Consider the following 27,241-nt stretch of genomic DNA (forward strand, 5'->3'; position numbering starts at 1 on the left):
TTTTCCCACTTTCCACTCACCTAACATCCATCCTGGGTGACTAAATCTCTACAAGCCTGCTTTAAATTGAACAGTCCTTTTTTTTTTTTTTTTTTTGAGGAAGATTACCCCTGAGCTAACTACTGCCAATCCTCCTCTTTTTGCTGAGGACGACTGGCCCTGAGCTAACATCCATCCCCATCTTCCTCTACTTTATACGTGGGATGCCTACCACAGCATGGTTTTTGCCAAGCGGTGCCATGTCCGCACAGGGGAACCCCAGGCCTCTGAGAAGCGTTATGTGTGAACTTAACCACTGCGCCACTGGGTTGGCCTCTAATACTGTATTCTTAAAGTGAAAAGGAGACGAAGTTGGGGTCTAGGAAAAAAGAAACACTCTATTGATCCCCGAAGAGGCATTAAGAATGCCAACGATCCCATCAACAGTCTGTTTGGCAGTGGCGAAAGTGCAAGTAAAAGCTATTACTAATTAGGACTGTGCCCAGCAGGAAGCAGGAATCTGCACACAGGATCTCATTTTGCTATTTGCGATATTATTTATATTTTCTGCAAATTGGATAACATATATCGATAAGACAAGCAACACAGCTTCTTAAACAAAGAAATATTGAATAAAAGAACTGGTAAGTGATTAGCAAAGTGGTCTACTTCGGTCAAATGCATCCCAATATTTATAAATGATGTATACGATTTCCAGGGGGCCTACAGGAGCACTGAGCAAGCATTCTAGAAAAATGTCTCACTGTTTCAATGGTAAGAGAGTGGTTCTGTAAATGCATGTAACAGCCTGGAAACTCCTAATAATGTGGTGGTAAAAACAGGCACACACACACGCATAACGCTTTATTCTCGTTGTTATGCTCCAAATTCTAAAAATATATGTTTTTTGACTGGCATGAGTTGTCTCTATACCAGCACATTACCTGTTTTTCAAACTTAAATTTTTGGAAGAGCTTTTTGTAGATTAAGAGTATGTACTGAAAAAATGATATACTATTTTCCAGGAACCATAATCATTAGAAACTTTTGGAGGAGGGAAGAGATTCGTTTAAATTGGCACTACAACTCAATAATTCTGACAGTAAATTCTTAACAGAAAATGTTGACTTTTGCTTCTCTAGTGAAAGGGTATGACTAGGTAAAATGACTCTTATTTGGGTCTTCAAATCAAACTTCAAAAATAGCTTCACTTATCTCCAGCGAATGCCTGGATAGTCCATCTTTCATGCCATCTTTTTTTTTTTTTTTCCTTAAAGATTGGCACCTAGGCTAACAACTGTTGCCAATCTTCTTCTTCTTTTTTTTTTAAGGATTGACACCTGGGCTAGCAACTGTTGCCAATCTTTTTTTTTTTTTTTTCTGCTTTATCTCCCCAACCCCGCCCTGTACACAGTTGCATATCTTAGTTATAGGTCCTTCTAGTTGTGGGATGTGGGACGCCACCTCAACGTGGCCTGACAAGTGGTGCCATGTCCGCGCCCAGGATCCGAACCCTGGGGCGCCGCAGCGGAGCGCGCAAACTTAACCACTCGGCCACAGAGCCGGCCCCTCATGCCATCTTAATGTGTGAAATAATGTCATATTTTGATGAATGTATTTCTTCTTTGTTTAACTTGTTTATTTTATTTCTGGTCTTACAGAAGGACTGTGCATTTCTTATGTTTCTTTAAACCTCTGCCCAGTAAGCACTTTCCTTATGGTTACTGGGTGGAGGAAGGAGGAAATACCTCAGACAGGGCCCTGACTCTTCCTACTCAGAGACCAGCAGCAGGGCATCGCCTGGGAACTTGTCAGAAAAGGAGAATATAGGTCCCCAACCTAAACCTACTGAATGGGACTCTGCAATGTAACAAGATGCCCAAGTGATGCAAACTCTAATTAAAGTTTGAGGAGCACTGCCCTAGAGCACATTGACTCTTCCTTCTTCAGGGATTTTTCTGCCTGGCTATTCTTCCATTTAGAAAGAGATGTAGCATGTAAGCCATGGCCCATTTTCAGACAGACGTGAAACAAAGGTAATATTTTAAATTTATATGAATCTACTTTCTATGTATATGACCTCCTTCATTGTCTGGATATCCACTTTCAGGTTGGGGGGATTAGTTTTGTTACAGCAAAATTGTAAAGAAAAAGGGAGAGAGTTAATGTTCAGCCTACAACATCCAGAATAAAATTTTTTATTCTGTAAAAGATAAAAGACTTGAAAGCCAAACTTTGTCAAGAGGAAAACATTTTCTACCATCCCTATCATTCCCCCTTTCATCATATCATGAAGAACACAGTTCTTTCCATAGAATAGAAAAGATACCTATGCACCTATTACCTAAGCCGTGAATTCTTCCCTTCATTAGCTTTATTTGGAAAAATTGTATACTTACAGAAGAGTTGCAAATACAGTACAGAGAGTTCTCATGTACCCTCCACCCAGCTTCACACAATTTTAACATTTTACATAAACATGATACAGTGATCAAAATTAAGAAATTAACATTGGTTCAATACTCAGACTTTACTTGGATTTCCACAGCTTTTTATTAATTTCCTTTCTTTTCCAGGGTCTAAGCCATGATATCATATCTCCTCCAAGCTATGATCATTTCTTGGTCTTTCCTTGTCTTTCATGATTTCGACAGTTCTGAAGAGAATTGGGTAGATATTTTATAGAATGTCCTTCAATCTGAGTTTATCTAATGCTTCTTATGACTAGACTAAATTTACAGGTTTGGGGGAAGAATACCAGAAAGGTGATGTTAGGCTATGAATTTTTATCCTTAATGTATAAGGATAAGCTGTGGAGGAAATAAAAAGCCTGAAGTTCGCTCCTTCTGGTCCCAAGAGATGGTAGGGAGAGAAGGGAGACAGAAGTAGGGCAAGTAGATAAGATATTAGGGTTCTAGTTTCCAATATCTCTTCCACACACACCTTTTTGGGGCCAATTCTCAGGGGAAGAGCAGTTTTGTAACCTCTAGATAGGTATAGGGTGACAGGGGGTCACTGGGTGAGTGGCTCACTTTCCCAGATTTAGCCTCTAGGCAGTGATGTGCTGGAAAATGTTTAACAACTGGATTGTGTGGAGAGGTGGAGGGGAGGGGAGGCGGAGCCCTGATTTATAATGTTTGTTCATTTACATAGTGTAAGAACTCCTACCTTGGCCAATTTGAAGCTATCGACTTGACATTACTGAACAGAGTTGGGAAGAACTGTGTGGTGGTAGACTATTATAAAGAATTTCCAACACACACATGTAGTGAACATAAAAAATAGTAAAATAAATAGGAAGTGATGATTTTGAGTATTAATTACCTTTGCTTTTAATATAATTTGTTTAAATATATATTAATTTTTAATAATGGCTGTGTTTAACAACTAAAGTGCAAAATTCCTGAAAAATTAACAATTGGCTAAATTACAAGCTCCCTCCACTGCTTCTAGGGGATTCTGACCGTTTGGCTCAGCACCGCATTCCATGTGGCTGAGAAGCAATGGTACAGGGGCAGCAGCAGAAGGTGGGTAGATGCATAGGACCTTGAAAGCATTTCTGTCTCCTCGTGGCCTTTGTGTGGGAAGCAGGAGTCTCCGGAGTTTCTCACTTCCCCAGTGAGACTGCTGATGGACTAGCAGAGGTCTGAGAGCAGGGAAAGAGGCCATGGGGGATGGAACTGTGATGCTAGGGGAAATGTTCAGGGCTATGGCAGCAGTAGTGAGGGCTGGCACACGTCATCCCAAAAGATCAGATGGGCCCTAGTCACATTTCAGTGGTCCCAATTCTAGGAAGAAGCTGAATCCAGCCCTTCTTACAGAGGAGATCACTGAGTATCCAGAAACAGTGCAAGATCCAAGGGTGCCACAAGAATACAATCAGACCCCCCTCTTATACCTAGATACTATCTTGGGAAAGAGAAGGAAGAGGGAGGTGGAGAATCTGAGAAAGACTGAGTCATCTAAAACAGTTACTCAAAATGCGGTCCCTGGACCAGCGCCAGTCCAGAAACTATTACTGGTCTGAGGTGAGATAAACAGAGGTGTGTGTTCGTATTTAGAAATTTTTATCATAAATTGACACTGCCATGACATCCTAGCATGTGATCAGTGGACTCATCTTGTTGAACAAGATATAGACCAGTTCCGGTGTGTTGAACTGGCATGACGAGCTGCTTGTGGCACAAGTCATATGCAGGAAGACCATGTTTTTGATTCTCAAGTTGAAAGCATTAATCTAAAGGACTTTTGAAACCATCCCCTTTGGATGGGAATAAAATGCTGACTAGTTTGAATCAGAGGTCGTCAAAGCGTGTTCCTTGGACCAACATATCAGCATCACCCAGAAACTCCTTAGAAATGCAAATTCTGTCTCCACCCCATGTACTGAATCAGAAACCCTGGGGGTGAGCCTCGCAGTCTGTGTTTTTACATGCCCTCTAGGTGATTCTGCACGTTTGAGTTGAAGAACCACTGTTCAAAATGTTTAAACTGAAAGAATTATGTTCGAGCTGGAGGAAAATGAAACACTATTAATTAAGTGCAAATTATTCCCGCTAGAACGCAAAGCTGGAGTCCATGAAGACCAGACCAGGAAGAGAAAAAGGAAGAAAACTAAACTTTCCTTGTGTATCTGAGTGACACACAAGCGAGTGAGGCCAAGATGTTAAAGCCATAGACTTTCACTGGGTGATCGTTTTTTATTTTTTTCGACAAGCTTACTCATAGTGTTGTGGCTCCACATTTCCAAGCATAACTCACTCGCTTCCCAGCCTACATCAGCTTGTTTTTACCAAAGCAGGGTCACAGTAATAGGAACAGAAGAGCATTTCTTTAGCTTTCCTCTCACCACACAATGGCTGGATTTCTGCTTTCCTCACATTCTCTACAACTATCACTATTAATAGTTCAGGAGGCCTATCTCGGCTACTTTGCGTCATCCGTCGTTTTCCCTCTCTGCTCTCTATTCCCGGTACCCTACTATATAATCTTCCCTGATGCTGCTTCTGTTCCTTCCCAGGTAAAGTTGATGTGATTTTGGCTTGGAATTTGGCCAACCGGGACGTTAGCCATCTCACAGCCAAGAAATGCTCTCTGCTCTCCATCAGAGCTACATTTTCTTACTGGGGACGCCACGAGGGGCTTACTGGATCTTCTAAGGTCATCTTTCTCAAACTGATGTGCGTACAAATCGCCTGGGGCTCTTGTTGACACGCAGGTCTGATCCTGCAGGTCTAGGGTGGGCCTGAGGAGCTGCATTTCTAACAACTTCCCTGTGATGCTGACGTTGCCAGTCCACAGACAATATTTTGAGAAACAAAATAGAGAGGTGACTTTTCTACTCTTACCATGTCTTCTCCCTAGGTCTTGAACACAAGGGAAGGAGTGTAGTCATAGGGTGACCCACTGTCCTGATTGACAGGGACTGTCGTGAACATCCTGTGTCCTGGGAAATCCCACAGTCCTGGGCAAACCCAGAGGATTGGTCATCCCAGCAGTCCCAAACCACTCTGAACAGTCCTCATCCCGTTTCTCTCCCACTCCCTCCCCAACTGATCCTTGTGTCTTTGCATCTTGACTCTTCCCTCCCTTAAGATAAATATTTTCCCTTGAGGCTCTTCATTTCTCCTCCACACATGCCTTCCTTCCCCTTTGGCCGACCTGTCTCCATCAGCCCTAAAGACAGAGCAGTGTTTGCACTCAGTTAGTTAGTCTAGTCTTAGGAAGAGCTGCCCATTTAACTTGGTTTGGAAGGTTCCACTTAATGTTTCCACACGATTGGTCAGGACTAAGAGGCCTCTCTGAGACGAGTTGGGCCCACATGTAACAGTCCACTCACGTACTTTCACGTAAACATTCTCATCTCGCCTGGTCCCTGCAGACCAAGCAGGGTTCCCAGTGCCTCCGAGTAATGCGTGCTCTGCTTTGCCTCTTAGGTGACAATGTGGGTACCATCTGAGATTAGGAAAAACCAAAATCTTCAATCTGGGGCTTCGCAAATACAATGTGCTTTCCAGTATTTCCAAATGTCCTTCCTATGCTGAAGCCATAAGTTCTTTTAGGCACAGCTTTATGTTTCATCATCCTAGAAACACAGCTCTGGTTACATCCATCCACCGCTAAAAACCTTCATTAACACTGATTCTACAACAGAATAATTTCTAAATTCCTCATGATAGTACAAAGTCACGGTTCTCAAACTTCACTATGCATCAGAATGCCCTAGAGGGATTTCTATAACACAGATTGCTGGCCCCATCCCTGAGTTGCAGATCCAGTAGGCTTGAGGAGGGGCCCAGAAACTTGCATTTCTAGCAAGTTCCCAGGTGATACTGAGGCTGCTGGTCCACAGGCCACACTGAGAATCACTGGCCTAGTGGACTCATCCCATCTAGCCACATCCCACACTCAGCTGTGGTACACGTTTTCAAAGGTAACCCTTTATGCCTTGTTCATATCATTTGCTTTCCTCCTCTGTGCCTTTGTTTTATTTCATTCATTTATTTACTCACTCATCATCTTGGCCTGCTGAGGCTGCAACAACAAAATACCATAGAGTGGGTGGCTGAAACAACAGACGTTTATTTCTCACAGTTCTGGAGGCTAGGAACTCCGAGATCAAGGTGCCGGCAGATTCAGTTCTTGGTGAGGCTTGCAGACGGCCACCTTCTCACTGTATCCTCACAGGCTGGAGAGAGGAAGCGCTGATGTCTCTTGCTCTTCTTGTGCGGGCACGAATTCCATCATGGGGCTCCACCCTCATGACTTCATCTAAACCTAACTACCTTCCAAAGGGGCCACCTCCTACCACCACCACACTGGGGGTAGAGGCCTCAACATATGAACTAAGGGGGGGGGGGGGGGGGGACATAGACATTCAGTCCATAACACTTATGGATTCATTCGTTTGATCAATGGTTCATTATTTCATCACACTTTTTTCCCAGCTTTATTGAGATATAAGTGACAAAAGTTGTAAACATTTAAGGTTTACAATGCGATTTTTTAATATACTTCATCAAACATTTTTAAGAAGTCACTATGAATGGCCCTGTCAAGTACCCTCATGCAGTTTATGGTATAAAAGAGGAGAGAGAAAAATTACCCTTTTCATTTAGAGGGCTTTATGGTTTTCAAAGAGCTTCCACATGCATTTGATCTTCTCCAGAGCGCTGAAAGACCAACAGGGCAGAGATTATTTCACACGTTTCACAGATGAAGAAACTGAAGTCCAGGGAGAAGTGGTCCATCCAAGGTAATGCCGCCCCAGGTCTTTCCAGCCCCAGGTCAATTTTTTTTCACCCAATCACACTGCTTCAGTCTTGGCTTGTTGTATCCCCTCTCTGCCTGCTGTCTAAATTGTACCCCTTCTTTAAAGCCCAATGTAACACTACTTCCTCCATGAAGCCTTCTCTCATAAACCCTAGTCAAAATAATTTCTCCTTCTTAAAAACTAAGATAGTACTTTATTTTGCCTCTCTACTGGCATTTTAAAAAAAAATAACCTCCCTTTCTAGACCCCAATCTCCTTGAGAATAGGATCAATACTTTACTCTCCTTTTTGTCTCCCCAACACTCAGTTCTTAGCTTAGAGTAGATGCTCATTAAAGTGCTGAGAAATGAAAAAGGAATGAAGAATGGAGATGAAAAGATGTCACCTATTTTCTGAGTAGATGGTTATATACATATGATAATCAATGAAGAATATATTTGAGGATGAAAGCAGAGTTGTCTATCATCTCTTTACTTTCTATCTCCACAAACAGGGGTGGAGAGGACTAGCATTAATCGATTGCTGGGTGTGACGTGTTTCATGTTACAACATTTACCTTCCTAACTTAATAGGTAAATACTACTGCTCCCATTTTCAAGTGGAAATACTGAAGTCCAGAATTGTTAGAAACTCGTCCAAGTTCATACATGGATGGCATGTTAGAGAGGGGACCAAACCCAATTCCATCTAACTTCATGTGGCAACATGAACACATGAAATCATCTTCAGTTACCCTATGACAACAAGAGATTGACCAGCATTTATCTATATAAGAAATAAGCTTATTGTAAAGTAATAATCTTGAGATCATCTTTTAGTAACAGTCTCTCATCTTATTATTGACTTGTCATTGATTCACCATTTGCTGGTTGAATCCTTAGATCCCAGTTTCCAAAAGGGGAAAGGAATTTCATTATTACCGAACTGTTTTCTTGTTCTTCAATTGACCACTCACCACTAATTGTGAAATGCTGGCCTGTGACTTAGATGGTGAATCCGTCTTAACAAGTGGTATAGTGTTATAATAGAACACGCCTATTAGAAAAGAGAGTGTGAAAGATTTGGGGTAATCCTGGAACAAAGTAGGGGTCAGGGTAGATAAACTCAGAGATGCCTTCATGAATAACCTTAAAAGGAATAATAACTTTAGCAAAAATGGAATAAAGCAATTTCTTAGACATTTACCATAGTATAGAGCTGAGAATTATTAGGGAGTTTAATTAAAGTACATTGCCAGTGAATGTCATATGACCTTGCCAGAGGCAGATAAGAGACAGCACGAAGGAAATGGCTAACTCACCTAGGAGCGTTCACACGTGGGTTCTGTAGCTGAAGTATTACGAGAGCAGAGGCCCGCAACACCCTGAAAACCAAATAGACACATCAAAAGTGATTGTTCCAAAAAAAGGGATTCTTCTCACAAACGTATGAAACATCAATTTGTGTCCTTTCCTCTTACAAGTACTGCAATATTCGACCTAGCAAACACCTGTCAGTTTAATTGAACTGGTACGGGTTACCACAAGGTCATATCATTTCATTAGCCATCAAGACAGCTAACAATAAATCTTGGCATCCTAACAGATTTTTTTCCTTTTTTTTATAATTTCAATGAAACTGTTTCAGCTAATGAGGAAATTCTACCAAAATCTTCCAAACTTTTTGGGTCTGCCAGATGGAAAAAAGTTTCAAAGCATATAATCAGGCCTCCTGGGGTGCTCCATTCAGAAAAATCAAGTCACAAATGTCCTATTTCTTAAACAGCTTTCTATTGTTACTTAGCCTGTCAGATCAGATCAGGGAGCTCGTCAAAAGTCACACATCCAGGGAAGGGTGAAAATTGGAGAAGTAGATAAACATTTTCTCTAACTCAGTGCTGATGATGTTAATGTAATATTGGCTTCAATGGGCAGTTTCAGTCACTCGTGCACATGTCCTCGGAGATGTGACACAAGCAGGGACACCGAACTTCTTGAAAATAAAAACATATCAGAGATTTGATTTTTGTCACTGCTTCTTGAAAAGAGTACAGAAGTCCCCCCTGAATCAATGGTAGGGAGGTTCCTAGAAGTCTCTGCATTGGAGAATTCATAGTAAGGACAAAGTAAGATCTCTCTATAAAAACAAAACTTGTGGGGCCGGCCAGTTGCATAGTGGTTAAGTTTGCGTGCTCCACTTTGGCAGTCACAGGTTCGCAGGTTTGGATCCCGGGTGTGGACCTACACACCACTCATCAAGCCATGCTGTGGAGGCATCCCACATACAAACAGAGGGCAATTGGCACAGATGTTAGCTCAGGGCCAATCTTCTTCACCCGTCCCTCCCCCAAAAAAAGAAAAAGAAACTTGTTGCTAATGGGTATGGCTATCTCAGGACCAGCTGGAGGGAACTGTCATTGTATCTGGTCACTAAGGGAGATTTTTCTGTAAAATAACAATAACAATTCTAGATCATGCTTACATGTTTTCTAAATTCCAGACATTGTTCTAAATACACTTTAAGCATATTTAATCCTCATAGTCACCCCATGAGGTAGGTACCATAATTATACTCATTTTACAGGATAAACTTAGAAACTTAGGAACAAAACTTCAACAACTTGCCCAAGGTCATGCACCTAAGAAGTGGTAACACAGGCAGAATGGCTCCAGAGCCAGTGCTCTGGTCCAATATACTCAACTGCTTTTTTTCATAGAGAGAGAATGGTATATTTTGTTCACTAGAAGGAACACACAATAAAAATTTGAGAAATGGAAGAAAGGAAACTTTAGCACTACTAACCTCACGTAATTGTTGTTAGCCTTCGGGGATATTTGCTTTCAAACATATTTATATGCATATTTTTTGACTTGTTTTATGATTTTGAGTTTTTCTCTTCACACTATATTAGAAGTATTTCCCATGTTGCTAAAAGTGTACATAATGCTTATTTTTAATACTTGCAGAATATTACATAGATGGAGTATACTGTACTTACTTAGCAAATCTCCAGTTGTTAGCTATTTAGGTTGCTTCCGACAGCCTAGAGCAGGTTCAAGCGTAGGCTGTGGAGCCAACAGCCTGGTTCAAATCCTTGCTCCTCTACTCATTGGCTATGCAATCTTGAGAAAGATACTTGATCTGTCAGTGTTCCAGTTTTCTCATCTGTAAAATGAAGACGTTAACAGCAACTATCTCCACTTCGTTGGGTTTTTGTGAGGATTAACTGCATTAATTGAAGAAAAGAACTTAAAACATCATCTGCACAAAGTTATTACTATTATAAATGTCTGTAATGAACATCTTCATACATAAAGCAATTCACAATAAAAAAATTATTTCCTTATAATATATTCTCAGAGATAAGAATATTGGGTCAAAAGATATAAAAGTTTTTGTTCTACTATCTGACTTACATTGCCAAGTATTTCCAAAAAGTGTTATACAGACTTATATGCCACTCGTTATGTAAGAAGAAACCATTTTTCAATGACCTCTTGCTGACTTTGGCTACTAACATTAAATTTTCTGTTGCTTTGGTCTTCCAGTTTATCAATCTGTTCTTCATCTTTTTCTAATCTGTTCTTAAACTCATCTATTGAGTTTTTAATTTCTATCAGTTTATTTCTCAGTTCCAGAATTTCTGTTTTTCATGATAGCTACCAGTAATCTGTTGCAATTCTCCATCTTCTTATCTAATTTCTTTAATTGACTAATCACAGATATTTTAAAGTCTGTTACTCCTGTATCTGGATCTCCTGTAGGTCTATTTTTGGTCATTTTATCTTGTCTGCTGGTATGCCTGGTAACTTTATTAAATGCCGCACATTGTGTGTGAAAAATCATAGAAATAATTTGAGCCTCTGGATGATCATATCTTTGTCAAATATGTTTCACTTTTGCTTCTGACAGGCAGTTACATATAGGGGATCTCTCTTGGATTCCCTGCTTTCTGGGTTCTTGGCCTTTCAAGTCCTCTCTACCTCAGAGCTCTCGTATGCCTTTAAACAAATATTTGCTAGATTTTATTCAGCTTTTCTACTTGCTTTCAGCGGATGAGTTGATCTAAATGAAAATAATCTGCAACAGCTGAGAGTAGAAGTCCTTGACACTAATTTAAAAATAATGGATTAAACCTAAGTATAACTTATTCTTGTTTTAGTGTATATTCATTTGATTATTAGTAAGACTGGATGTTTTTGTATGTTTGCAAATGTGTTATATTTCATCTTTTGTGAAATGTGATTCTATTCTTATCTCATGTATTAGTTCTCAGTTGCAGTGTTATTATGAGTTTGTATGATCTTCTGTGTAATAATCATATTAACCCTTTCTGTTATTACATTCAAATAATTGTACCTAGGCTACTGGTGGCTTGTTTTATTGCTGTTTTAATATAATCAAATCTATTTTATCTTTCACTTTGCAATTAGTTACAGTATTCTAAGCTTATAAAAACAAGTCCCTTTAGACTTCCTATGGTTTGAGTTTTGCTAATTTATTGCATGTGTATGATGAATGTGCAAATTGATTTTTTCCAAACTGTTAATCAGTCCACGTATTGTAAAGTGTTTTCCCTCTCCATTGATTTGTGTCCTGCCATTATCAAATATTTTATTCTTTGAAATACTTCATTATATTCTCAAAATATAATTTATTTTGACCACATATTTAGCCTCATTAATCTATCTATTTTGGTGCCAGTATCACATGGTTTTAATTATTATAACTTTATAATCTATTTCAATATTTGATAAGACTGGTCTCTTCTCATTACTCTTCTTTCTCAAAACTGATTTTTACTTGCTATTCTTGCCTACTTTCTTTTCCGGATTTATTTCAAAATCAAGTTCCTCTCACTATTATCTCAAAATGTGAAAAACAAAAGAAAAACTATTAGATTTCCATTAAATCTACCTTTTGGAAAAAGTTAACAGTTAAAAAATGTTATCTTTTAAAGCAGAAACTAGTCTTTTAATATTTTTATAGCTCCCAAAAAGTTCTTTAGGAGAACTTTAGCTATATCAAAAACAATCAAACAATAAAAATAAGGTCTTTTGATTATTTAACATTTTTTAGCTCCCCAAAAGTTTTATTTCACATATTTCTGTTTAAAATAAATCATACAGCTTTATACATTTTGTTGCTCTTATAAAATGAACCTCTTTTAAAAGTTTATATTTAAATGGTTGCTAATATTTAAAAATACTACTGATTTATTTAATATTCATATGTCTTTTAATTTTTACTCATTTATTGTCTATTCATATTTTTCTTGAGTCCCTTGGGCTTTGAGCTATAAAAAATATTTTTCCAATACACGAGGATAATGTTGTATCTTTTTCACTCTTTATACCTGTTCTTTCTTTAGTGTTTTATTACACTGATCAGGGCTTTTAAAATAACATTTAATAAGATTATTATGACCAAACCATCATACCAACTTCCATCCCCACCTGTTTTTAAACACATACATTTCTAGTATTTTTACATTAATTTTAATGTTGACTGTTAGTTGAAAATACTATCATGTTAGGGAAATATTTTATTTTTCCTTCTTTATCATTTTAACAGAAACAGGTATTAAATTTTATCCAATGCTTTTAAAAACAATCTATTAAAATAACAATTGACTTCTTTTTTTATTTAACCTACTGATATGATGTATTTCCCTAGTATAGTTTCTAATTTTGTAAACTTTTGCACTGCTTGGATACATATTATTTTCAATATTTTGCTGTGTTGAGTCCTATTGTATTAAAAGAACGGAATGTAAAAATTACCTTTTGCTTATTTAATGCATAATCTTTCAGTACCATTATTCTCTCACTAATACTATACTATTCATGATTATAAAATAGTCCTGTTGTCTTATTTACTGTTTTTTTTTGACAAAAATTCCTCTTTTATATTTATATTGCTATATTTGATTTAGATGTAAGCATGTTAGGCTGGAAGATCTTTGCCATTTAAAAAAATATTTCTATGTCATTTTTCTTTAAGTATGACTCTTGTAAGTACACCAAATCATAAGACTTTCATTGTAACTTAATGTGAAGATCTTTCCATTTGAATAGGAAAATTTAAGCCATTTATACTTGTCATAATTTTTAAGCTTGATTGGACTTATTTTATACTTTGTCCTTTTCAATAGTTTGTTATTGTTTCCTTTCCATTCTGCCTTTTGCATGGACTATGTTTTGTTTACTTTTATCTTCTACAGTTACTTATAACATAGATCGTTTGTTTCCAGTTCAACTAGTGCCTACATTTAATTATGCATAACTATCCTTAAATGCATTCTTATCTAATGATTTAAAAATAAAGCAACAACTTCTAATGCTTTTGTTTTCTCCATTTCCTCATTCCACATTGTGATCATGAGTTACAAACTCTTCACTTAAAAATATGAAAATTTCTTCTTAAAGATTGTTTTATTGAAAACATTGGTCCTTTAGTAAAAAAAAATATCTAGCCATCAGCATCAATTCTTCACTCACTTCAATTTTCACTATACATTATTCATTTATTTCTTTGTCTTTACCTTCAATGCTTAGCACTAATCATTTTTCCCAAAATGTCCTATTCTTGAGTTTTTATATTGTCTCACCTCTCAATGATCTGGAAGATATCTCTCTGCAATATTTTTCAGAAAATATTTATATTTTCTGACACTTTTCAGATTTTAAAATGTTCCACTGTTGCTTTTACACATAAGCCAATAATCAGGTAGGCATAAAACTTGCAAAATCAAATTGGTTTCTCTTAAAATATGTAGAAATTTACCTGTGGTCTTAAAAAAGTTCTTGTTCTATATTAAAAAAATGAGGGTGATCTACAAAAGTATTTCTATATATATTTTTCTTAGACAATTGCAGGAATTTTGTTTGCCCTAGAAATTTAAAAATTGACCAGCCTCTGACTAGGCACTTATCTCTATTTCCTAATTTTGTTCAAAAGAAATCTGTCAGTGCAACTTTTTCTTCACAAAGTTTTTCTTTTATAACTTTGATTTTTACTTCTGGTCCATCTGCTTTATTTTCAGGGGAACACTGATTATTTTATTCATAAGTTCAAGAAACATTTATTTAATACTAATAGTATATACTATGTGTTAAGTCCTCTGTTAGGGGTAAGGTTACAATAAGATTTTTATTGCTCTCAAGGAAGTTATATTCTGAGTTAGAACTCCATAATTTATCCAATTTCCTCTTATCTTTTTAACTTTTATTCATCTCCTTTGGATGTTTAGACTACTTATGAAGTTTTTCTTCTGTATCTCTGATTTCTATTTCTGCAAAATAGAAATTTCACCTACTGAATTTTTCATTTAGTCACAATCTATTCTTATTTATACCTGTTCTTGCTTAATTAAAAACAATATAGTCTCGGGGCCGGCCCGGTGGCGCAGCAGTTAAGTTCGCACGTTCCGCTTCTCGGCGGCCCGGGGTTTGCCAGTTCGGATCCCGGGTGCGGACATGGCACTGCTTGGCAGCCATGCTGTGGTAGGCGTCCCACGTATAAACTAGAGGAAGATGGGCACGGATGTTAGCTCAGAGCCAGGCTTCCTCAGCAAAAAGAGGAGGACTGGCAGTAGTTAGCTGAGGGCTAATCTTCCTCCAAAAAAACAAAACAAACAAACAAAAAAAACAAAACAAAAAAAAATAAAAAAAATAAAAAAACCAATATAGTCTGTACTACTATATTGTAATAAATACATTTCTAAGAAGTCTCATATTATCAAAAGGTTATTATAAAAACAGTTATTTCAAGGAGAAAAGGGGCTAGGCGCTAAATAGTTTCAAATGCACAATAATAAGATAATTTTTACTCCAGTAATTTCACTAATAAATGTGCTTTACATCTCTGTTTTTAATTCAAATTACAACTAATAAATTGGTCTCTCAAAACCAGTAAATATAATTCTCAACATTACTGACCAAGAAATGTAAGGTTTACAATGTAGAGTGAGACCAGATCTTAGACAAGGAGTTTTGAGAATCATAAAATAAAATATAAGACAGTTTGCTGTTATCCAGGGTAAAGAAAAGACTGTAACACCGACTGAGCAACCAGCCATGCAAACAGATCTATTCCAAATATGTTTGTGAAATAACTTCATCTCTACAGGTAGAACTTTTGTTCTAAATATGCCACGACGTTAAAACCAATAATAGCCAGGGGCCAGCCTGCTGTCATAGTGGTTAATTTCACACGCTCTGCTTCGGTGGCCTGGGGTTTGTGGATTCGAATCCTGGGTGTGGACCTACACACTGCTCATCAAGCCATACTGTGGTGGCATCCTACATACAAAATAGAGGAAGATGGGCACAGATGTTAGCTCAGAAACAGTCTTCCTTACCAAAAAACCCCTAATAATAGCCAGTACAATGCAAATAATGTATCTTAATGTATCCATGGTGTTCTCTTCAATGCCATCAATAAAACCATGGGAAGTAGGAGAAATGATTGAACTCTCATGGGGAAACAACGAGAGTTTCTAGTACACTTCATGTATTGGAATATGTCATTGTTTCATCTCCAAAAACTCCAAGGAGACCCAATGAAGTAGGAGCCCAAGAGGAAAAACCCTCACACCCTCACTGTGCTTCCACGAAATTCCTCTTTTCCTGTAAGCTTGCAGAGTCAGCTTTTAGCACTTACAATGACAGCAAAGGAGAAAACAAAGAAAACATTTTTGTGATGCTCATATATTTCAAGTCACTGGTGCACAAGTCCCAAGAAGCCATCAAAGGGAAATCTTTTACATTTGACTACTAAAATGTAGAAATGCAATCTGGCCAGGAGTAACTTTTACTCTGCTAGCATAGAAAATTCCCAAGGTATGTCAGGGCCAGCAATACAGAAGGCCACGAGAGCGTGTTAGAGAACAAATTGGAATTGATGAAGCAGATCTTTCATTCCTTCCAGTATCTGGAATAAGCTCATTTCTTATATTTTTATTGTTGATGCATAAAATTCTTTTTCAGATGGTTCTAAGGCTGTTTAATAAGTTATTTGGTGGAAGAGCATTCATATACTGCGAGTCATTTGGTGTCTTCCCAGAAGTCCTCTAAATTGGAATCTTAAAATATGCATATTGGGATGAAAAAACAACTTAAAAACAGTTTTGTTAAATGTCTATTTTTTTAACTCAGTGAATGATTTTAAAAATTAACTTCATTGTTTTTTAATTTACCATCTGTTAACTCAATAAATATGAGTTCTTAAAGTTAACCTAATTGTCTTGGAATTTGCTGTTTTTGAAGCTGATTAAAGTTATTTAAATTAATTTTATTGTATATTCAGACTAGAACAAAGCAGTCTGCATTGGGATAGATCTTGGCTGATAATTTACAAATAAATATGCCCATTTTTAAAATGGACTAATTTTGTTTACAGCTCTTAATACATATAAATCAACTTGTAAAGAGGCAGAGATGTTGATATTAGATAATCAAAGAAATAGTATATCAATACACCAAAACTTATAGTTATTAAAAACTATGTATAGGGACTGGCCTCATGGCCGAGTGGTTAAGTTTGCACGCTCTACTACGATGGCCCAGAGTTTTGCTGGTTCAGATCCTGGGTGCGGACATGACACCACTCATCAGGCCATGCTGAGATGGTGTCCCACATAGCACAACCAGAGGCACTCACAACTAGAATATATAACTATGTACCTATGTACTGGGGGGCTTTGGGGGAAAAAAAAAAAAAAAAAAACATTGGCAACATTTGTTAGCTCAGGTGCCAATCTTTAAAAAAAAAAAAAAGGAAGAAGAAAAACGTACAAAATTTTTGTCAACTCCATCTTTTGTCTAATGAAGAGGAAATATAGAGGGAATATTAATTGGAATATAATTACTTTTTTACATTCCCATGGATGAAAGAAGCTGCTTTGTTTCTTTAAATGTTGTTCTGTCTCTGGTCAGAGTTTATTGGACTAATAGTGGTCACTAGACCCAAATGGGACAATCAGACTCTTCTCTGAGAACTGCGACAGACAGAAAGATGGGCCTTCCTCTGGGTGGCTTGACTGTAACATCCTTGGCTCAAGTACAACTGGCAACCATGATCTGCTATGTAACTGAGGGAAGAGGGAGCTGGACCGCCTGGAACAAGAAAGACCAAGAAGAGATATGGAAAGAGAGGATTTACTGGTTCCCAATACTTCTGTTCCTGAGGCCCCACTGCACTGACTTTAGATTCCATGAAAATCCCCAGTGTGCTTTTCCCTTTTTGCTTAAGCTCACAGAGTCAGCGACTATCACTTACAAGTCAAAATAACTTGAACTAATGGAGGAGAGAGGAAATCTCCCTGGTGGTAATGATTGTTTAATCAGGGATTCCCAGGCTTTACTCAGTCCCTGTTTTCCTTTAGATGAGGATAAGTTTTTAATTTTAACATGTCATTTATTTATTTTTTCTTTTATGGTTATTGCTTTTCTGGCTTATTTAAGAAAGCTCTGTCTATCTCCAAGTTATATTATGTTTTCCTCTAAAAGCTTTAGGATTTTAGCTTCTACCTTTAGATCTATGTCCATATATCAAATGAATTTGTGCATATGGTGTGAGGTAGGGATCAGTGTAGTTTGTTTGTTTTCTATATGCATATCTAGTTAGTCTAGCACGACTTACTGAAAATGCTTTCTTTATCACATTGGGTTGCTTTGGCGAAGGTGAAAGTTAGGAAGGGGTATGCAGAGGCCATCTGAAACTAAAGTAATGACAATACTAGATTGAAGAGGTAGATATATTTTATTAATTTTATTAATGAGTTTAAGAGAATGATAGTAGCTTCTTCACTTAATAAAGGAAGGAGATAATAATTCTTTCATCAGAATTCACTTCTTTCATGAACTCACATGTAATGCACCTAAAACAAATCTGATGACTAATAATCAACTCAGTTTTCTGTTCCATGCTGTTGCCAGCTTACCCCTTTCCATTGCCTGTATAATGTGCTCCAAACATTAAAAGGAGCCAGGGATGCTGAGATACAGGCTGGGACTGTATCCATTAGAGAGAACAGACTACATTTGCTCAAGAATATTAAATTAAAACCAAACTGATAACCAAGTCAAAGCAGGTTTCAACTGATGGTTGTGTTTGTTTGTTAGTACCATTTCTTTTTATTACAATCGGAGTTTTTGTTGTCCTTTCATTTGCATAAACCACCTTCCAAGTTATCTCATAAGGATCCTAAAGTATGTTTGAGGTGACCTCCAAGTGTGAATGATTCTCAAAATCCATTGATCCCCAATGTACAAATCATAGATAATCTGCACATAAATCATCTTCATGGCACACATAGAAAATGCTTAATATTTGCCAAAAACACTGGGGTAAATGGATAACACAACTGGCTCAGGGACACTGACCATCCTAGGCCCTTTCGAGGCCCTCATGGGTCACCTTGAAGGCTGAAGGCCTCTGTACCTTGGCACACTGGTTATCATTTTGTAATATACCAATTGGCTCATTCTCATCGAAATATTTCTATAAAAATGTACAGTAGTGGATAAAAATCTATAGTTTTGGCTAATAAACATCCATTTTCCCTATTTCTGGAAAAATTACCCCCAATTTATCTTGGAGAACCACATCTTCCCCACCCCCAGCCTACATGATTTGGGTAGGGTAGCTGCACTCCCAAATTCACTTGGTGCATTTAACCCAAATGTGGGTTAGAGAACCATAGCCCCTGAGCAGGGTGATGAGTGCAGGCATGGGTACATGAAACAATGTGATCCAGTCACAGTCAGGTGTAGTTCTTCTGCTAGAAACTTTGAGAAAGAGGAACACTCTTTGTGTTGGGGTTTCTATGTCAGGAGAATAGAGGCCCAGAGGGACTAGCTTACTATAGTAAAGAGAAAACCAGACAGAGAGTGAAGTTAAAACAGAAGTTAACACAGAAGAAAGGAGAACCAAGAGATAGTTGGTGACATTATTTAAGCAGCTAGATCTAACTATGCATAAAGCAATCATTACACTGTATTTTCCAGTTTTTGCGTGTGAGTGTTGGGGGAGGAGGAGAAGAACTGAAATAAAACCAAAGACAAATGGCTCATTTTTGAGTTGAATTTCTGTCCCTTTCAACCCAAATTTCCCAAATCCATGTGGATTGCTAGATCTCAGCTTGTGTCTACCAAATCTGAATTTATGGACATAGAGAAGGAATCTGCATTTTTAATAGGCATTCCATTTAATTCCTATACACACTAAAGTTTGAGATCTACTGATCCAACCCTCTTATTTTATGGCTGAGGAAACTGAGACTAATAAAGACTAGGTGTCTTTCCCAAGATCATATTTATTCTAGAAATGTGGGAATCATGAGTGAAAAGAACAAAGATCCCTGCCCTGGTGGATATAAACAAACTAGCTGGTTAGTGACAGAATCAGAACTAGAATTCAGTTTCACTCTCTTCTTCCTGATGACTTGATTTCCCCAAGGTCATGCTTTAATAATTTTCTTCCATATTCCAAAACATTCTTGGTCTAAAATGTGAACATTTACTAATGGCAAAGATTCTACATTTGGGCAACATTGATAGCACATAAAAATAGGAGGTGCTTTAATAATGTTAAGGTAAATGTTACTAGTGTACAGTCTGGAATTTGCAAACATTTTCATCAAAGCAAAGAGGTGAGAAAGCAGCAGAAGGAAGTGAATGCAGTACCCACCCTTCCCCTCAAAGTGTCAGGTAGCCAAAAGGTCTTTGAAGACTGTTGTTTTTTGTTAAAAATTCATGCAAAATGTGGCATTTGATTTCACTGTATGGGTGACTGTTTTAATAGAAAATAAATTCTTCCAAAATCTTTAAGGAAAAAATAAATGTTCCAGAAATAGAGGCCGTGCTTCTTCTCTGGCTTTGTGTGCTCCTGGTACACTAGCAAGTCACCCAGAGGTACCTGCTTCTACCCCACTGACATTCCAGTCATTTTCTATTCTTGTTTAGATTCCAGGATTTGTTTTCTAATAGGATAATAATGACAACAATAACATTAACAAAAGAAACAACTGTTAGTCTTTATTGAGTACTAACTGTGCATTTATTAACTCCAGGAAGTGGGTACAATAATTATCCCCATCATATGGATGAGGAAGTTGAGGCAGAAAACTAAGAGACTTGCTCAAGGTCATACAGGTAGTAAGTAGCTGAACCAAGAGTAGAATTCAGGCAGTTGGACACATAAGGCTGCTTTGTCTATATGTATTAATTTACTGTGAAGTTCACTTAAAATATTATAATTTGCTCATGCTGCTCCTTTGTATTCAAAACTCACGGAACACATAAAATAGCTGAATTTTATTGTGTATAAATTATACCTCAAGAAAGTTGAATAAAAAAATTAGAATTTGCAGAGCCAAGTTGTTAAGAATTTAAAGACTTGATTGTCTAGTGAATTGAGTGGCATTAAGAATATGGATGTGTCCGTGGGAACATAACCAACGAGAAACCAGTCGGCACACTTTATGAAAGGATACCTAGTGTTTCTAACATTTTATTGGAGTTTATGGGAGAGTGTCAGGTGTTCTTGCAGATTGCAGACTGTGGAGTGGCAGGAAAGTATGGTTTCAAAGCAAGAGAGGAGCTGGGAAGAATAAATCTTTAGCGGACTCAATTTGTTAAAAAATTGAAAAATTAAAAATCATCAAGACACAGGCACACAGCTATGGGATAGACTGACCTATAATATACTCTGATGAGTAGTAATAAAGAGTTTGGTCTTCACTAGAAACATACAAAAACTATACAAAAGGGTCTAGCATAGTTTTCCAGAGTGAGAGTACAGGGTTTTAGGCCCTGGTACAAGACCCATTTGGTTAGCCAGCATTCCTTTATAATGAGGTAGGATCAGTAAGCTTAGTCCTAGACAATAGATATTCTGAGGCTGTGCTGATCTTTGTGTCCTGCATTGAATGATTTATGCATTTTTAAAAACCAATAATATTTATCATAGACAGATACAGAAATATTATATGTGATCAACAGAAGATCATTGTACTCTAGGTGGCGGACCCCTGGGCTAGCAGCCTGGGGGACGCACCTTGATGGCCCCCACCGGTGCCATGTCGGCGCGCCTGGGCCAGCTCAGGGCAGCGGCCCCCACCAATGTCTCAGTCTCCGGAGAGGATCCTCCTCTCACTGGGATGCCCCCAGAGCCCACCAGGATGCCATGCTTGCCACAGCATGGCTTGATAAGCGGTGCATAGGTCCATGGCAGGATCGGAACCCGAGAACCCCAGGCCACTGAAGCAGAGCTTGTAAACTTAACTGCTATGCCACTGGGCCGGGCCTTCTAAAGTCCATTTTTAAAACAGATTCTATTACTAAATTTTCTAGCTATGCTGACATAAAATATCCAGATGTTAATTAAACATATATGAATAGTTCCCCCCCCCCCCAAAAAAGATGATTGTACTCTTGAAAAATAAATAGTCTAGCGAAAGAGGCATATGGCATAAGGAGCACTTGAAAAATGTGCTCTCCTAAAACTTTAGCTTTCTTTTCTGTTTTTCATTAGCTTTGCAAATATTTATCAGGTGCCTTCTACATAATGGAAAGTTGTGTCCTATAAAATGGGCAGTTTTAGAAAGGGCTTGGCATCATCCCTCAAATGGTTACAGACTATCTATAGCCTCCCAGACTCCAGACTTTTCCTGTCCATTTTGCCACCAGAGTGATCCTTCTAAAGAGATTTGTTGGTGTTACGCCCATCCTTACAACCTTTACTGACACCCTATCTCATACATGAGACTCCTAATGTCTCATGTAGGAGACATTGACTGGTGGTCCTTAACCTGATTTTGACCTCTAGACATTTTTTACCTCCCACACAGACGTACTTTAAAATACGGAGAAGTTCTCAATATCTAATATTTTTATTTTTCATATAAACTGAATTTGCAGCTTCTCTTTAAAAATGGGAAGATCTGACATTTGGCATCATTGGCATCGACTATCCCATTTAGACAGAAAATATATTCTCCAGATTGTCACCCCACCACTGCGCATGGTCTCAATTTGGTCTGCTTTTCTCACTTATATTCAAGGCAGACATAAGAGTTTGCAATGCCTGATGGATGGGATAATGTCTAAGTTCTGGAGCAAGTCGGCAAGGTCCTTCACAATTTGGAGCTCTTTGGTTTCATCCTTTGCAAAGACCCCATGTCCCAGACACACTGAATTCCCCATAGTTCCCTAAACAACAAGCTTCATGTTTCTTAGTGCCTTTACCATGCTGGTCTCTCTGCTTGAAATATCCTCCTTCTATCTTCCTTTTCTGCCTGGAAGATTCTCACTTTCATCAAAACTTAGTTCAATTCCTCTATGGAACTCTCTTAAATCCTGCCAGAATTATTCCCTTCTTCCCAAGTGTTTCCATAGCACTTTGTGCCTCTATTAGCATTGCAATGACTTCTGTCTGCACCATCATAAAATGTGTTTCTTGAAGAGGAGAACTGTTAACCGTCTCCATATCCCCAGTCCTCAACAGAGTGCCTAGCATCGAGTAGGTACACAATGAATATTTATTGAATGAGCAAAAAGATGGATGAATGAATACTGCCAAGAGAATTTTTTATTTGTGTTACAGGATTTTGATGTTTAAAATAAGGGAAGGAACTACTCAAACCAAATTTCAAATTTTGATAATGATCATGACATCTTCAGAGATAACGCTTCTTAAAAGTTCTTGTTCATTGTACCCTGTCCAGGAAATCAAGTCTTGAGAAAATAAAATGTCTATAATAAAGAGTGACTTAAAATTGATAGGGTGCCACACTTTGCAAGGGAAGGGGGGGACTGTGGTGCTGCACTGAGAGAGAGAGAGTAGATGGTGAAAGAAGTCACAACGTATCTCCCTATAAGCCGGTGGCCTCTCCTGCAGTGTTTACCCTAAAGAATGGAATATTTGGGGCACAAAGTGGCAGGAAGAGATCATTTAGCTGGAGGCTATCATGTAGACAAGGGTCACTAGGAGCATGTAGCTCTTAGAGTTATGCACCATAGCTCTCTACTTTTGGGCACAAGGTAGGCTGCACTCTCTGGCCTCATTGTGATGATTCCATGGAGCCAGGCAACTAATACTGGCCAATTATTTGTGAGCCCAAATGACGTGTATCACTTCTGCCCACAGCATTTAAATGCCAATATGAGATCCCCAGAGTGATCCTTATTTTTGCCATAGCAACACAAAACATTCAAGATGGTAACTATTCTGTCAGCCTGGGATCGTGAATGAGGAGACATGGGACAGACCAGCTGACCTACAATGCACTCATAGCATGACCGAGAAAACAACTTTTGCCATGATAGGTCACTAAAAATCAGAATTGTTTGGTACTCTGGCATAACACAGTCTATTCTGACTAATACAACAGATTTCTCCTGTTTTGCTGCAAATGGCAGAACTAAGAGTAGTGGTTGAAAGTTTCAGAAAGACCAATTCTGTGCAGTTTAAGAAAAAATGCAATAAAGCGTACAAAGATGGAATGAACTACTTAGGAGAGTACTCATTCACTCACACAATATACACTGAACTCTACTCTGTGTAAGTATTTTGTAGGTAAAATCCCTGCCTTTAGGGAGGTAAGTGGTGAGTTCCTCTTCACCGAAGATGTTTGCGTTGATGGCCCCTAAAGGTTTGACTGGACAAATTATCTTAAACATACTCTTCCAACCTTCAGCTTCAGGATGTCTATTTCATCTGGTCTAAAAAAGAAAAAAAAAATCTATTTCCTCAAGTATTCCTTTGACTCAAACCACTTACTGATCCATTGAGTTGTCTTTTCACATTTTGATGTCATTTTTCCAGAAAATAAATTCCTTGAAGGCCAATGCTGTTTAACCCCTCCTCTATATCTTTCTCATGCTATTAAGTAGGCAATATTTTATTGTCTATTCTCCTAGGAAAATAATCAGCTTTTAACGTTAGCTATTATTAGTGCCCATGTGATATGTTTCAGGTTTACTTGTCCTCCATTTAAGTTAGATTTGGACTTGTTAAAAAAATCTAGGAGCACAAACATATTACCCTAATAACTTTGCAGCAAAATGTCTTTTTCTTCTGAAAGAAACCTTAGCCCTGTACTATTGAATCTGTGGCCAATTACAATATTTCATTAACATCTTAATTCAGTAAGTATTTAATGTATTCCTACTATGTGCCAGGGGGCAAGGTTTACATAAGAGTTTATCAAGATATGTTACTTAATGTCCTGCACCCATCATTACATAATTCTGTATTATAATAGAGCCTATGAGTTCTCTGTACAAGATATTTGGGGGGAAGTAAAGCAAATTCAAAAGGTTGGGGTAAAAGGTTCCGTTGGTTTAATGCAAGGGAACACATCACACCTTAAATTCTGGGGGCTTAGTTGGTAACATGGGGGAGTGGCATGAGTAGGTAGCAGTATGTAAGGGAGAAAAAAACCAATCCTTTTTCTGTATTTCAATTTTGTTAAGCTTCATTTCAGGCTTCCAGAATTGAGAATCAGTTGCCTGCTACAAGAAATTGCTAATAAGCAGTAGTAATTAAAGACTGAGAATTTATTCTTTCCTTTCCAAACCTGATGTCACTCCCAGATGGAGAGATGAGTACCGGTTAGGCAATTCAGCATTTTGGTAAATTAAGGCAGCAGGATTTGGTGTCTCCTCGATCGTGTGGAGGCAGAAAGTATTCTAGGAAGAAACACTTGTGTTTTATTTCGTGTGCCCATTGCAATCATTTACAAATTTTTGCTTTGCTTTACAAAACCAGGAGATGAGGTGGGCACTTGCATCTTAAAAATGAGGGCTGGGACTCTAAAGACACTAATTCATAAACTTTTCATATTGTTATGTCTTTGGGATTGTTGTCTCTACATAAATGACAAACAACTGAAAAAGACGGATAAATTCCAGCAAATTCAATACCCATTGATAGAAAAGAACTGGCATGTCAGAAAGCAGTGTGAATACACTGCGCTCCTCTCCTTTATTTAGAAAAACCACACAAAAATACAGCACTGTTGATGTGTTTGTTACCAGGAAAGTAGAATCAGCCACTGTGTAAAAGATAAAATAAGACTGCACGGATATCAGGATTTTCCCAGCGTGCTGTGCTTTATTCATAGACATCTGATAGAAGAGGACCTAACAGAGCTTTTAGGAAAAACTGAATTCTCAGCCCACAGTCACTTTCCAGGAACTTCACTGCAAACAGTGCTCTGTGCTGGCGGGATGGAGATCTTAGCAATCTCCCTCCTGCTTCTATAGTTTCCTTCTCTCTAAATACAATTCTTTATGGGGACTTAATGAGAGAGCAAGCCTTGTGTGAAAGGAACTCAAGAAAGTGAAGCTTCTAAAAATATACCCAGGCGGCTCTATGGTCCTTATTGTTGCAAACTGACGTTTTGCAGTTCATGCCATGAACCTAACAACTCTACACACACACACACACACACACGAAGAAAAAAAGTAAAGACTATGTTTTTTTCTTTCTGCAATCCCCTAAACTTCGAGTAAACAGTATTCATTTTCTGTTGTCATACTCAATGCAAATTTCCCAAAGAGGACACAATACCTAACAAAAGACCTGTTACCGTCCTTAGAGCTGGGGGAAGAATGGCAGGAGGACAGGGGCAAAGTTGATCTTGGTCCAGCTTCTCCTGAGCCTGGGGCGCTGAACCTCCAATCACTCTGATCTTGCAGAGGTTTTTTGAGTTTCAGTTCCCTTTCGGGAAGGTTCCCGGGCCCCTTCTCCTCTGCGAGTCCCTTATCATTAAATCCTCATCTCTCGCCCTCTGCTTCCAGCTTTTTGGAGAAATTGGACCTCAGCTTAGGCGTCTTTTTTCCAGTGGACTGAAAAAAAGTACAGCTGCTGATGGGAAGATAAATATTAAACACATGGGCAGGGGGGCGACGTGAGGGTCTGCCAGAGGGCCCCGTCTTCCTCATTCCACTACGCTGGGAGGCAGCGCTCCCGGATGGGGTGCTGAGAGGGGTGAGGGTGGGGTGAAGGGAGACGGACAGAGCAGGCAGTAAGGGAAGAAGGCCCTCTAGGAAAGATCATCTCGACTGAACATGACAAGAGAAAAAAACTGGCCCACATGCCCCTAGTGGGGAGCGATGCACCCCACGCAGGCTGGGGGGGGGGGGCTGCGTCGGGGCTTCTCACCTGACTTCCTCCTCCGCTGGCACATAGACTACAATCACCCCTTCACCGCCCCCCCCAAAAGAAAAGCTCAGCCAAACAACCAACAACAAGAGGAAGCCGCAGGCAGCAAGAGGAGGGGTGCGCGCGGTGGGGGCCCCGGCGAGGTGAGGGGGCAGGGTTGGCGAGCGGCGAGCACCGCGCCGCGCACCCCCGGGCGCACTCCCAGCGCCCACACTTACCCCTGGCAGAGGAGGGTCCGGTCTTCGGCGCCAGCCCCAGGGCGCGCCCCCCACCCGCCATCGCCCCTCGGCCCGCCGCCCCCCACGCCCCGGCCGGCGCGCTGGGAGGGAGCCTGGGAGCGGCGCGCGGCGGCGGCGGCGGCTCGGGCTCGGCTCGGCTCGGGCTCCAGCGCGCCTGCTGGTGCCGGCGGCCGCCGAGGCTCCACCGCCAGGGGGAGAAGCCGGGGCGGGCGCTGGGGAGGCCGGTTGGGCCCTCGCCGCCCCGCCGGCCAGCCCGCGCCGCACAAGCTCCGAAGCGGCGGCGGCGCGGGGTCCGCCGAGCCCCCGGGCGCAGCGTGCCCGGCCGAGGAGCCGCGGCTGGATGCGCGCCCCGGTGGCTGCGGGCTCCCGCGGGGGGCGCCCCGGCCGCTCCGGTGCGCCTCCAGACTGCGGGCGCGGCGGCCGCCGAGCCGAGAGCAGCTCCCGCCGGCCCCTTCCCCCTCCCGCCCCCGCCGCCGCCCCCTCCCCCTCCCCCTCCCCCCGGTAACATCTCCTCCCTCCCCCCTTCTCTTCCTTCCCTCGGCCCCGCGCGCTCGCTCGCTCGCTCGCTCCTCGCCTCGCTCTCCCCTTTAAACGCCCA

At 39.6% G+C, this 27,241-nt stretch overlaps 1 protein-coding gene across 1 annotated transcript in view; it reads right to left on the reverse strand.

Moving 5' to 3' along the window:
- The window catches only part of LOC124226925 (translation initiation factor IF-2-like), a 28,718-nt gene that overhangs the window by 1,018 nt on the left and 459 nt on the right, over positions 1-27,241 (reverse strand). Inside the window, exons 2-5 of the mRNA XM_046640783.1 lie at positions 26,623-27,094; positions 10,230-10,396; positions 8,553-8,615; positions 7,085-7,151 (exon numbers count right to left, since the gene is read on the reverse strand). Of these exons, the coding sequence (XP_046496739.1) occupies positions 10,338-10,396; positions 26,623-27,094 (531 nt within the window). The 3' untranslated portion in view covers positions 7,085-7,151; positions 8,553-8,615; positions 10,230-10,337. The remainder of the gene's footprint in view (positions 1-7,084; positions 7,152-8,552; positions 8,616-10,229; positions 10,397-26,622; positions 27,095-27,241) is intronic.

This window comes from Equus quagga, chromosome 1 (genome assembly GCF_021613505.1).
Source record: "Equus quagga isolate Etosha38 chromosome 1, UCLA_HA_Equagga_1.0, whole genome shotgun sequence".
NCBI lineage: Eukaryota > Metazoa > Chordata > Mammalia > Perissodactyla > Equidae > Equus > Equus quagga.